Below are 13922 nucleotides of genomic sequence, written 5' to 3'. Positions count from 1 at the left end.
GTATTTTACTTTCTTGATGTACCACATTTAAATCAGTACAAACAGATAACTTTTAAAAAAAAACTCATGTTACTTCGATCTCCTCTACTTTAAATGTGACAGAATTTTGCATATGAGTTTATTTTAAAAGGCTTCAGATTTCTCTTCAGGAGAAGAAACTAATGGTATTTGCAGTAGGCATGCTTGCCTGTACAGCCTGGCACTATTTTTATGAGCAGTTGCCCTCAGACTGCGGAGAAAATGTTCAGGTTAATAATTGAGCCTTTGCAATCCTGCAAATGCCCTTTAGCCATAAAAGCAACTGCTTCTTAAACGCTCAACAGGAAGAGGAGAAAAATAAAGTCCCTCTAAGTTTTATGTAAGTGACATGTGTGGAGGTACAAAAAAAGGGGCTTCTGGGAACTTTATTACCTACCTTGTGTCCTGTGGTACCCTTACATGGGACTCAACCCATTTTTGGGACATTGCTAATTTTTTCATGTATTTATTAGAATGGCTGTATCACATTTTCTCCATCTTAGACTCAGCAGAGTCAAGAAAGCTACCTTGCTACAGAAGAAAATAATTGCTTTTATTAATTTAAAAGTATAGTGTAGCCAGGAGGTAGTGGCACACACCTTTAATTCCAGGACTCAGGAGGAAAAGGCAGGCAAATCTCTGTGAGTTCAAGGCCAGCCTGGTCTACATAGCAAGTCCAATCCCAAGACTCCAGGGTTACATGGAGAAACCCTGTCTTGAAAAACAAACAATCAAGTAAGTGGTACAGTGTCATTAAAAACAAAGAACAAAAAAATCAAAAAGACCTAGACTGAGAATGGCTTAGACATATCACCTCTCTCAGTGGAAAAGAGAAAATTATTTAACAAGTCATGTGAAGGCTGCCAATTCTGAAACTAATTATAATGAATAGGAATGTGGAATGGATGTTAATTGGGGTAGGGTATAGATTTTGAAGTTCAGTGCACCTGGATTAAAACAAACTCATCAGCTTGGACAAGCTATTACCTTTTAGATTTTAATTTGTTTTCAGATACTCTGTGGTTCATTTCCAAGAAAGGAAATAGTGCACACTTCCTAAGCGTTCTATGATTTGTAATAAATAGTGTTCATAAAAGTTTATATAAATAGCATAATAGATAATGCATAATGATGATAAGCACAAATACACAGAAATATCATACATTTCCTAAGTGTTCCATGATTTGTAATAAAAAGTGTTAATAAAAGTACTTGGAGCACTGTTTATTCAAGACTGCATTTCTGTGCCTATTATGAAGCACTGGTATCATTATGTCTGAATAGTTCTTTAGCACACTGATTGCCTAATCATCATTTTCTTGAAAACCAGGCCCTTATAACAAGGCTACTGAGCCATTCTACACTGGAGAGTGTTGGTCACAAATATGTGATAAAATCTGCAATTTCACCCTAACTTCTTGTGAGCATTGTTTTGCACTATAGAGAGGTCAGATCACATATTTGGAATTGGTTTTCATATTGAGTTTATAATGGTTTTGGTGCTGGAGATCAAACCAAGGATCTCACAAATATCAGACAAGCATGCTACCATGGACCTACACCCTAAGTCTTCTAAACGGTTAAAGGTAAAAGATTTACCAGTATATAGAGAGCTGTAATCACTTGTTTCCACTCCCTCACATTTGATATCATAAACTTGTAAAATGTAGAGCAGGGTGACATAAAGAGTTATTGAAGCAAGATGCAAAGCACAATTCGTATGGCATGTTAGAGGGACACGTGACATCTTCATTATTGATTTTGTAGGCTCAAAATGTGACTAAGAGGTACAATGATGACGTAAGAATGAGAAATCATTTTGTACTAAGGGTGCTAAGTGCCTGCACATAGGATCACTTACTCATTTTTACACTTGGGATTCTACCTAATGCCACGGATTAAACGTGGGGGAAATTTTATATGTTTCTTGAAAGAACCTGTTTAAAACAAACGAACAAAAGAAAGAAACAACCCCAAATGCAGTGAGTCATCTTCTGCAATCAGACTATTAAATATCATAGGAAACCCAGCTAACTCATGTACTCACACATTTTACTACCTAGATCTGCATCTATTGTAGTACCCCAAGCACAGATCCCAGCTCCTCTAACCAGAAATTTAGCCAGAATGTGTGGTGTGCATGGCAGGTGTGGTAAGCAGCAGACTGAGTAGTGCATTGATCACTCTTTTGAAGTGTCTGCTGTTCTGCGAGGAGTAAATTTTAATGAGTTGAGCTTCATTAATGCATTTAAAGAGTATCATTTAACAGCCTTAGCTGCTTTTCCACAGGACCCAGGTTTGCTTTCCAGCACATACATGGGGCTCACAGCTTTGTATACATCTCTAATTCTAATGGAACTGAAAAGATATCTTTTGATCTCCACAGGTACCAAGGATGTACATAGTGTGAAGACACATACATGCAGGCAAAACACCCTCAAAAATAAAATAAATATAATTAAACAGCATAATTTTACATCACATCAGTATTCTGGATTTCCTTTCAAAATGAAGGAAGACTTTTTCATGTTGTTAAAACTCGTAATGATAACTAATGATTCCTTATCCTTTTTACATAAGATGCATTTTCTTTTTACTTTAGGCTGGGGGTTAGTGAATCCCATGTGTATGTATGTGAGTGCCCTCAGAGGACAGAAGGAGAGTGTCAGACCTCTTGGAGCTGGACATGCCATGTGGGTACTGGGAACTGAATTCTGGTCCTCTAGAAGAACAGGAAATGCTCTTACCATTGAACCATCCTCCAGTCCCTCTGTTCTCGCATTGATGTTTCAAATGCCCACTATGATTTTTAAACACCATTGAAAGAATTGTGCTTGAGAATTCTGCCTCAGCAAAATCAGCTGAATTTGAAGGATATGAAATTATGTTTCCTTTGACTTTTGCTCACTTCCTTCATTCTTGTATACATTGCCATTCTTTGTAAACCCTCACTATTCCCTGGATTCTGCAGCTTCAACAAAGATTCAGGCAACAGCTGTATTGTAACTTTGTACATGCCAACTCATTAAGAAGTTATAGAAGTTTAGCCATTGGTTTATAATTCCAGATGGCCAATTTGAAATCATAACTGCAATAAGTAGTTGAGAGTATTATTAAGTTCAAAATGTCAGAAAGAGTCATTTAAACAAAATCTAGAGCTGTTGTTTTGAAAGACTAGATCCTTTTTCTGTCTTTCTGTTTATGTCGTGTCTTTCCTTCCAGCCATCCTTGCGGGGTTTTCACTCCTTGCCAAAGCAGCCTGCACACAGCAGGCTACCACATAACTGCATACACTCACCAGAGCTGAGAGTTTGTTTTGAGTTTCTTACAGGTTCTATTTATGAGTTACCTAGTGCCTAGTGCCGTTTGACTCACTTATTTGTATTGATTTATTTTATTGAAGAAAGAATTTTTCATACAATATATTTTGACCATGTTTTTCCCTTCCCTCTGACCTGAACCTGAACAGTTCCTGTGCATGCTTTCACGTATCTGTAAGCTCTCTGTGCCTGGAAGACACTTTCTGCTCGGAGTCAACGATCACCTCTGGCTTTGATAGTCTTTCCACCCTCTCCACTTTATGCCACTATTGCATCAGGACCCCTTGCAGCGAGGTCACTGTAGTTGGTCACAGGGTTTGCATCTGGGTGGCACTGGTGTACCTTTCTCCTTTCTCCACTTCCCAGTACCCTGAATGCTAGTCACTAAGGCTGAAGCTTCTAGTTAGGCACCTGTTCGGCAGCTGCCATGTTTGATAACTAAGTAAGTGTTGTATTCAGCAGTAGGCCCTTACTGCCAGATTGTAGAGCTCAAACAATAACATTGGCAGTGGCTTCTGATATTTTGGGATTCCTATGGGGCTCCTTAGGCCAACCATTCAACTAGATGCCACCATTTACTTTATTGAGCTTGGCCATTCTGACTGGAGAAAGATGAAATCTCAAAAGAGTTTTAATTTTCATTTCCCGGATGGCTAAAGATGTTGAACATTTCATGAAGTGTTTCTCAGCCATTTTTGTTGCATCTTTAAGAACTCTGCTTAGTTTTAGACCCCATTTTTTAAAAACTGAGTTATTTGTTTTCTTGATAAAACTTGATTGCTCAAGTTTTTTACTTCTTTATATATTTTAGATACTAACTTTCTATCAGATGTATAATTGATAAAGATCTTTTCCCATTATGTATGTTGTCGCTTTGACAGAATGATGGCATCCTTTGCCATAAAGAAATTTCTTAGCTTCATGAGGTCACATTTGTTAGTTGTTAGTGACTATGGTATTGGTGTCCTGTGATGCCAGTATCCTGTTCAGAAAGTCCTTTCTGTGCCAATGGGTTCAAGTCTACTTTTTTTGTTGTTGTTTTGTTTTTTGAGACAGGGTTTCTCTGTATTGTTTTGGAAGCTGTCCTGGAACTCGCTCTGTAGACCAGGCTGGCCTCAAACTCACAGAAATATGCCTTCCTCTGCCACCCCAGTGCTGGGATTAAAGGCATGAGGCACCAACGCCCAGCTCACATCTACTTTTTCCTTTCTCTTCTATGGACTTATGTTGATCCATTTGGAGTTGAATTTTCTGGAGGGTAATAAATATGGAACTATTTTCATTCGTCTACATGCAATCATTCATTTTGAACAGCACCATTTGTGGATGTTCCTGTCTTTTCTCCAGTGTATTTTGGTTTCTTTGTCAAAAATCAGGTGTTCATAAGTGTGTAAATTCTTTCTGGGTCTTTAATTCAATTCAGTTGGTCACTGTGTTAGTTTTTATGCCAATACCATTCTGTTTTTCCTAACATAATTCTATAGCACAACTCGAGATCTGGGATGGTGATACCTCTAGGAGTTCTTTTATTATTAAGCATTGTTTTATCTCTTCTGGGTCTTTTTGTTTCCACATGAAGCTGAAGATTGTTTTCTCAATATTTGTGAAGGATTATGTTGGAATTTTGTTGGGCATTACATTGAATCTGCAGGCTGCTTTTGGTAGGTTAACCATTTTGACTTTTTTAATACTATGGATACATGAACATGGAAGATCTTTCCATCTTGTGGTGTCTTTTGTTTTCAATTTCTTCAATGTCTTAAACTTTTTTCTTATTCAAGGCTCTTATTTGCTTGATTAAAGTTATCCCAGGATGTTACTTTGTATTTATTTATTCTTTGTCTGAGACTATTGTGAAAGGTATTTGTGGGGTATATGAGCACTTGAGTACAGGTGCCCAAAGATGCCAGAAGATGGCATCTGACCTCAGGAACCAGATTACAGGCCATTGTGAGCTGCCTGGTGTAGGTGCTGGACACTGAACTCAAGTCCACGGTGGGAGCAGCACACTTTTCTAACTCTGAACCCCAACTCTCCATTCGAAGTCACTAGTTTCTTTGATGATGCATGTATAGTTTTAGAATTACTTAATTTCTTTTGATTATCAGTTACACTGGGCATCATTTTGAGAACTTAGTTTATTAGCTTCCTAGAGCCAATGTGATAAAATACCCTATACTGGGGGTTTTAAATAAGTGAAGTGTATTTTGCCTAGTTCTGGAGGCTGACAGTCTGAAGCAAAGGTGTTGTCAGGATCATATTCATAGAAACATATAAGAAAGACTCTTTGGAGCCTGTCCTGGAACTTACTCTATAGACCAGGCTGTCCTTAAACTCACAGAGATCTGCCTGTTTCTGCCTCCTGAGTGCTGGGATTAAAGGTGTGCCATGGCTTCCCAGCAAGAAAGACTTTTTCTTTGCCTTTCCTGAGTCTTTGGTGGTTGCTGGTAATCTTTGGCTCTGTTTGCATCAATTGCAAAATGCCAGTGGGTGTTATCAAACAGCAGCACTAAAGATGCTGGTGTAGATGCCGAGTTAAAATACCCAACCCAGCAATCAGAAGCCCCACACATCTCAGAAAGAACAGCATATCACAGAAATACGGAAAAACTAGCTATTATAATAAATGTAAAAATTTACTCTACTCTCAGAGACCCACGTTAAACTAAGGCAGAATTACAGCAAAAACAATGTGATGAACATAGTTCTCTCTATATTTTAGGAAAAGGGTTTTCAGGAAGGATGGATTTTGTTTCTTTTGTGTATCGTTGGATGTACTATGTTCTGAGTACTGTGTACTGAGTACCTTAATGTCTAGTGCTTCCTTACGAGGAGCTCACCATTGCCTCATTGCTCTTCTTCCCCATCAAGGACCTTCCTTAGAGTATGATGTTTTATACTATGTTAGTGGCCAAGAGAGAATTTCAAATAACTTAGTCTCACCTCACCTCACCTCAGCCATTGCCTTTTTGTATTCTTAATCCTGGAAAGAATTTCTTAAAAAAACAGTACCCTGATTGCTTTTCCGGCCCCTAACACTCAGACCCTTGAACTAACTACACTCCAAAGCCTTTCAGCTTGGAGACTCAGATCTCAATATTAATTATTCCTTTTTTCTGTTTGGCTGCAGTTCTGTCCTTGACCTTGAGACCCCAGGCTGCTGCTGGAGGCTCAGCTCAGCACTCTCAGCTGCCTGTCACACTGTCTCCTGCATAGAGGACCTTGTTCTGTTTCTGGGAGGTATTCCTTTCCCTCTCTGCTTCAGGGGTTTGCACCTTTTCTCATGACACTGAGAGAACAGGCCTCTCTCTCTGAATTCATCAACCTTTGGCTTCAAAATGGCCTTGAAACCACAATGATCCTATGACTCCAAAGCAGCCAAGGGATTTCCTCAAACGTGCTTCGTTAAAGTTGAGCAATTTAGACCCAGATTCTCCTTGATTAACTACCAAGTTGTAGAAGAAAATGTCTACCGCAGTATCCTAAATTTAAATTTGAAGAGAATCTCGGAAGTATTTTTATTTAAAAACTGGGAAAATATAATATTTTAGTAGTAGAATCTATCAGATTATTTAAAACAGCTATAAAGAGAAGGCAGGAAGAAAGAGAGGCTCAATGTGACCTTAGATGAAACCAGGGCCATGTTTAGTCATGTCAGGTGGCAAGTATGTAGATGGCCAAATGTCTACAGAAGAAGATGAAATCTGACCCTTAGAGGGGCAGAAATTACTACCACCTCATAGGCCCTCTGATTGAGAACTGCTTGGACTGGCCGCAATGGAAGCTGGGAAGTGTAGTCTTTTAGCAGGAAGCTGTCAAAATCACCAACATTTAATAAGAATCCACTTTGTGTTGTTTAATCAGATGGTGACAAAATTGTTGTTTCAGTTACTCTTGCAGAAATAGATCAACAGGGCTTGGAATGGTGGCTCATGCTTATAATCTGGATTTCCCAAACTGAAATTTTAGGAAATTGCAAGTTCAAGTCTAAGGGTATTTAGGGTAACATACCACAAAACAAAACAACATATCCCAAACCAAACATAAGCATAAAATAGCCTTGATGCCACACAATCAGACAGAGAAGATACTGTGTTTCCATTTATCTCTGTCCCAACATGTGAAAACCCAACAAGAAACTTAAGATTTGAATTTTTTATTTATTTCTAATTGTTTGCTTTTCAGATCTGCTTGGAAGCATAGAAGAAATCCTTCCCAGCCTCCCTAAACACATTAGTGTTTGGGGAATGAAGGATTCTGTCCCACAGGGTGTAGTTTCCCTCAAGGAAAAGTTGAGCCTCGCCTCAGATGAGCCAGTACCAACAAGCCATCACGTCACCTCAAGTCTCAAGTCTACTTGCCTCTATATTTTTACCTCTGGGACAACAGGTATGTGTGCTGTGCTCTCTCTCTCTCTCTCTCTCTCTCTCTCTCTCTCTCTCTCTCTCTCTCTCTGTGTGTGTGTGTGTGTTGCATGTGTATGCCCCTGAATGCATGTGTGCACATGTGGAGGCCACAATAGGATGTCACGTGACCTCCATTGCTCTCTGCCCTGTTGCCTGGAGATAAGGCTCTCATTAGATTATTGTTATTATTATTATTTGCTAGACTGACTGACTAGCCAGATCTTGGACCCACCTGGTGTGTGTGTGTGTGTGTGTGTGTGTGTGTGTGTGTGTGTGTTTTACAGGCATTGCACAGACATGTACATACAAATAACTAAAAATAATAAACTCTTAGGTCTGATGTGTTAGGTCTCAAACTGAGGACTAATGGCTAGCTGAGGTACCTATTTAACATATCAGAATGTACCTGGCCACCAGATTCACTCAGTATCTCAGTATCTCAGTACCTGTTACAGGGTCATCCTGGCTGACTTACACTGGCCCCTACCCTTCCCCCAGCTTCTCTTCCCTAGCCATTTTGGCTAGGTCTCTTGGTCGTTGGCTCTTCTTTTGCCTCCCTCTCTCTTCTCTTCCTCCCTTCCTTTCCTCACCGCTCTCTCTCCTCTCATGGCCTGGCCCAGCCTGGATTCTTCTAGATGCCTCTAGCTCTTCTCCCTGATATCTACAATAAACCTCCTCCACCACTAAATCTAAGGGCATCATTTTCTTAGTTTCATTCATAATTCCAGAACTTGGGAGGCAGAGGCAGGCAGTCCTCTATTATGAGTTCAAGGCTAGCCCAGTCTACAAAATGAGTTACAGGTTGAACAGGGAAACATATTGAGAGTCTGTCTCAAGAACAACACTATATTTTCCAGTTGTCTGCAAAAAATTAATATCTGAGAAAGAAGACCTAATGGTCAGTCTCATGCCCAGGGACTTTCAAATGCAGATTGGGAAAGTTAATTGTTTTGACTTAAAAGGTGGATTGTTTCAAGTTTGGCAAATCCTCACGTTCATTGGCCTTAATCTCTGGAGATTTCCTTAGGTTTGTAAATCAAAGGACCCTGGGATTTCTGATGACTTTAGCCCAGCCCTAGAGCTCAGCCAATTTCTTTGACAAGATTTTTGCTATTTTTTTGCTCCTCAGATTCCCATACCTAATAATGAAGAGAATAGTTTAGGTAGTTGCTAGTTAGCGTCTGTCCAGTTTCAAACCCTGGACAAAAGGCTGAGGTGCCAATTTACCATATCAAAGTAAACCTGACTGTCTGTATCTCAGCCATCTCTCCATCTCTGCCTGCTGCAGGGCATGGCTGGCATACCTTGCCCTCCTACCTCTCCAGCCCAGCAACAGTTGTGCCCTCCCCCAGAGGCTCTTCCCTATACAGTGCAGCCGTGTTGGTTACCTGCTCTTTGTACATTTGCTTTCTCATCTGCCACAGTGTGCACCCCTCTCACCCTTTCCCTTCCCCCGCCTTCCTGCCCACATGGCCCTGCTCAGCCTGGTCATGTCTACTCTGGGCTCTCTCTGATGTTCTGGCCTCTGGCTATGCTCTCCCTTTTAGAGGCACAGTCATGTTCCTGTCCTTGTTAGTTCTCCTTTTCATTCACCTTCTGTGTCTACAAACCTGGTAATGGACTCAAGAGCAGTTCTTTCTATTCTTGAGTTTTGGTGCAGGTGGCAGCTCTCCTAACTCCCAGGGTCTTGTGAATCATTGGAAGAGTCAAGGCTTTGTGAATCCAGAGAAACAAAATGGGCTGAAGTAGCTCAGCTCCCTTTATTGGGAGGAAAGGTTAAATGATGATAACCAAAAGATGATAATGACACTGATTGAGACGTCATAAGAATTCTTTGGCTTTTAGGAAGCGCCTAGAGCTGTGAATGACAGTTCAAAGAGGCTCTGTGATCAGTTTGATGATTGGGATTTTGTTTCCCTGTTTCGGTATTGCTATTAGCTATATGTGTGCCATGTTGTAAGCATAACTACTATTGCAAAATAATTTAAAAACATTACCAGCCAATTATTTGACCCTTCTTATTTCTCTTAATCCTTTAGAAAGCATACTATATTTTAAAATATGATTAGAATAAATAAACTCAAAAAGGCCTGTATATACTGGTTTCTCAGCAATAATTTAGTTGGACATTGGGATTTGAAAGAGAATAACTTTTGGAAGGAGTTACTTTATATCCCAGCAGAAGAAGATGCTTAGCCAGTTTGTCTTCTTTGTGGTTGTGTTCTGATGACAAGCTGGCCGTGACTTAAAGACAGTCTCTACATGTCCACTCCAGTGAGAACAGACTGGAGAGATTATAACAAACATTTATTTCATCTTCAAGGTCAAAGTTGAGGCACTATCCCTTAGATAACTCTATAGGATCATGCATGGGCTAAATTAAAGAAAACACTCATGGAGAAGGGATTTTACATGGCCCTGGTGTTGATCATTGTCTTTGTCGTAGTGAAAACCTTTAGATTGTGAGGATATGGGTCAGTGACATGGGGGACATGTTACCGTAGCACAGTCTTGTGGTGATAGAAAGTTCTCAGAAGCTGAAAGAGATAGCTGGGTTTCCAACAACATGGATCCTGAGGTAATAATTGTGTTGAACTAATTTGTGATGCCACCTCTTCATCAACGAGGAAACGTAGCTGTGGATACTGAAGAAGCCCCATACATTCTGTCAAGTCAATTTTTGGACACCCCTGTTCCAGACACCCTTCCTTCTCCTTCAGTCCTGTTCAGCTGCTGCGTTGTCTTGTATTTGTTCTTCACCATCTTCTTGGGAATTCCTTCAACATGTTCTTGTCTTGGTCCCTTCTCACTGAAACCTGAGCTATGTCACTTCGGTCTCTCTCTCTGCCCTGTTCTCTGCAGCGCCTTGATAAGGGACACATGGATGGCAACACTTTTTACAAATTCTTACATATCCCCAAACATCTTTTTTCTATTCTTACAGATGGAAGACTGCTTGTACATTTGTATGTTGGAGATTTTTCTTATTCAGGATTTTGACTTTAAATTTCCTGTGTACGTGCTGAGAAGCCTTTTATCTTTGTGCTTCTTGGCCTTGAATCTTCTGTTGTTCACATCATTCTGATGACTAACACTGACATAGGTCTTGTTTAGTCATTTTCTGAGAAGCTAAGACTATTTTCAATCTAGACATAAATGTCTTATAGTTCTATGTTTTGAAATTAAAAGATAATACAACTTTCCTCTTCGATTTTTTGTTCTCCCATCTTTGGAGACTTTCCATTTTTAAAAATTGAGCCTCTTAAACTAAGTCATCAATTGCCTGTTTTTTTTTTCTATTTCCCTTCTGTTAGTTTTTTATTTACTTTTGGAGAGATTTCCCCATCCTGTGTTCTTTGACTCTTCTTCCGTTTAGAAATATATTATTGTACTCTTGAGAATTTATTGTCTTATTATCTTTCAGATATCTTTATCTTGTCTGTTTTTCTTGTCCTTTTTATGTTATACTTTGCATTGCTTTCTTTTATGCTAGAGAATTTTCTTAAACATTGGACTTTCTTTTGACTATCAGGTCATACTTAAAAGTTTAAGTAATAAACCTCAAAGCAAATTATCTCAGATTCAGATGTCTCAAAAAAGAATGTTCAAAAGGAAAAACAGCAAATGTTAAACGGGGAGTGGGAAGTTATCTTCCTGTTTTAGCCTCTACTTTTATTAAAGAAAAAACCCTCAGTTGTCTGCAGGGTTGACGGGGCACCTCATCACCAGAATTGTTTCACAAACAGAGCTTCCCACACAGCAGCCTATTTATGCTCACATCTTTATCTTCCACTCCCTGTTTGTGAGCCTTTCTGGTGTTCTAAGAACACAAACCAGCTTTCCTTTGGCTTCCTCTTCACTTTGGCTTTATTAGGTGTGTGCTGTGACTCACCATGTTCTCATCTTTTTAATGAAACTCTGTGGATGTTATCTACGGTCTGTCTCCTCTGTGCATAGGGTCTGCTGATGTGTTCAGTCTAGTCCTGCCGTTACTAGATGGACTTGAAGAGATGCAATTAGAAATCTCTAACATGGCCACATCGTCCTGAATGTTCAAATATTGCTGTAAGTTCCAGGAGGAAACCAAGCCTCAGCTTGTTTTCTGTGTCTATTGTTGTTACCGGATAAAGAATTCCATGTTGCCTGGCGGTTGTGGCGCACGCCTTTAATCTCAGCACTCAGGAGGCAGAGGTGGGCGGATCTCTGTGAGTTCGAGGCCAGGCTGGACCGACAGCCTCCAAAACAATACAGAGAAACCCTGTCTCGTAAAACCAAAAAAAAAAAATTCCATGTTTACACACCTCTTTATGGATCCCTACTCATTTTGTCTAATATCATAGCCAACCTTCACAACCTTCACTGTTAGTTCCCACACTGTACTTCCCCTAAAATCAGCTTTCTTTTGGCATCCTTCTCCTAGCTCTACAGTCACCAGGCAGATTCCATTTCCTTACTTCTTTCCTGGGTCCCATCTCAGTGATTCTTTCAATTCGGACTACATTTGAAGAGTTCCAGTGTCAGGATTAAGAAAAGTTTAAAAGTGTCAAAAACTGTAGAGCCCACACCTAAGGTAATATTTTTCAAGAAAAAATTCACCAAGAAAGATGCAAACAAGGGCAGTATCACTATATTAGTTTGAGAAATATCACTGATGTCTGTTCCACAGTTTCTATGCTCCTTGAATCTTAAGTTCTTCAATGTGATAGCATTTTGCCTCAGTATAATGTGTTAATAAGAGCTAATCAGGTTTGATTTATCCTCCTTCTTATTTTCTTTATCCAAAGACAAACCCCATCAACTTTTGATCTTTCTTTTGTTTTGTTTTGATAAGTTCCTATCTCTTGTCTTCTTTATAAAAAATTTACTGAATACCTTACATTTGTTTCAGGTAAGTTCATGAGTTTATTATATACTGGAAAATAACTAAACTAGTAAGGGCTCAAGAAATTTGCTAATGTGCCTTGAAAGGTAACAGGAGTATTGGATGTAGCATTACTGGACCTGCCTCTTCAGGACTAGCATTTAATTTAAGAACTGGTTCTCTTAGTTGCAGGGAGACTCCTTGGAATGGATAATGTGGTGATTAAGACACAAAACTTCCCTGTAGCAGAAAAAGCAACAATATTTGCTCCTCTGCATGGGGGACAGAAATCTATTTTTATAACCATGGCTAGAGATATTCTCACTTCATATATTTACATGTAGTTTTAAAGGGGAAATTTGGATAAATTCTCAGTATAGGGTGCAAAAGTCTAAGCTATTGGGAATAGTTGCAAAGGATTCTTTTAAAGAAAGAACATGATAGTGGTAAATATTATCCCAACTTCATATATGAGGTCAAATCTGATCCTATTACTGAAATAGAGCTCAAAGCCTGGGAGGATTTTCAGAACTGGTACAGAAGAAGGCACACCAGAGACTTCCTGGAGGGCACTTGAAGTCTCCATGGAATATGACCCTTCCTTTGATGCCTCCTCGGGTCCTTCAGGCTTTGCTTCTCTGCCTGCATCCATGAAAACCCCTGCTTGGCCTCATCCCCTTAGCATTTCATAATGACAACCAGTTTATTAATGAGATAGATTTGTTAGTGTTTGTGGCTCTGGGGATGCATGCTCTTTAATGCTGACTGGGTAAGTCCTTTACCACTGAGCCCACCTTAAAGCCACAATGAAATTGATTCAAAATGGAGGCCTATATAGGAAATCACTTGAAAAACTAAGACTATTTAAACTCCAAGAATAATAGGATACAATCAAATCTGGTGAATTAATTGAAGTGATGATATTAATCATCAAGAAGACAAGTTATAGTCCATGATAGAGACATATAGTTGGAAAGACATAAACTAAGCATGCTAATGTTGAACATACTTGTCACATGGGTTAACCTATCAGGTCTTTTTTAATGGAAGAATTTCTTACCCTGACATTATAATCTTCTATAACAATAGCAAGTCCCAGAACAATAAGGAAAATTTCTGCCAGTACCAGGGCACTATGCAAAATTATATTACTTACAGCTGCATGTTTTTATAAGAAACTAATTATGTGTGAAAGAAGACTAGACAGAAGGAAACTGTTTGACTTGTGAAATGCATGGAACCTTTCCAACACATTTCATGAACCTTGCATTTTTAAAGAATCATATGACAAGGCATGTTTAAACATGACAAAGTGAA

At 39.3% G+C, this 13922-nt stretch overlaps 1 protein-coding gene across 1 annotated transcript in view; it reads left to right on the top strand.

Moving 5' to 3' along the window:
* Positions 1–13922, top strand: part of Slc27a6 (solute carrier family 27 member 6) — a 41774-nt gene that overhangs the window by 5295 nt on the left and 22557 nt on the right. The window contains exon 3 of the mRNA XM_005069090.4: positions 7524–7727. Within this exon, the coding sequence (XP_005069147.1) occupies positions 7524–7727 (204 nt within the window). The remainder of the gene's footprint in view (positions 1–7523; positions 7728–13922) is intronic.

Source organism: Mesocricetus auratus, unplaced genomic scaffold (genome assembly GCF_017639785.1).
Source record: "Mesocricetus auratus isolate SY011 unplaced genomic scaffold, BCM_Maur_2.0 Super-Scaffold_6730, whole genome shotgun sequence".
In the NCBI taxonomy this organism is placed as follows: domain Eukaryota; kingdom Metazoa; phylum Chordata; class Mammalia; order Rodentia; family Cricetidae; genus Mesocricetus; species Mesocricetus auratus.
This window is presented reverse-complemented; position numbering and strand designations above follow the sequence as displayed.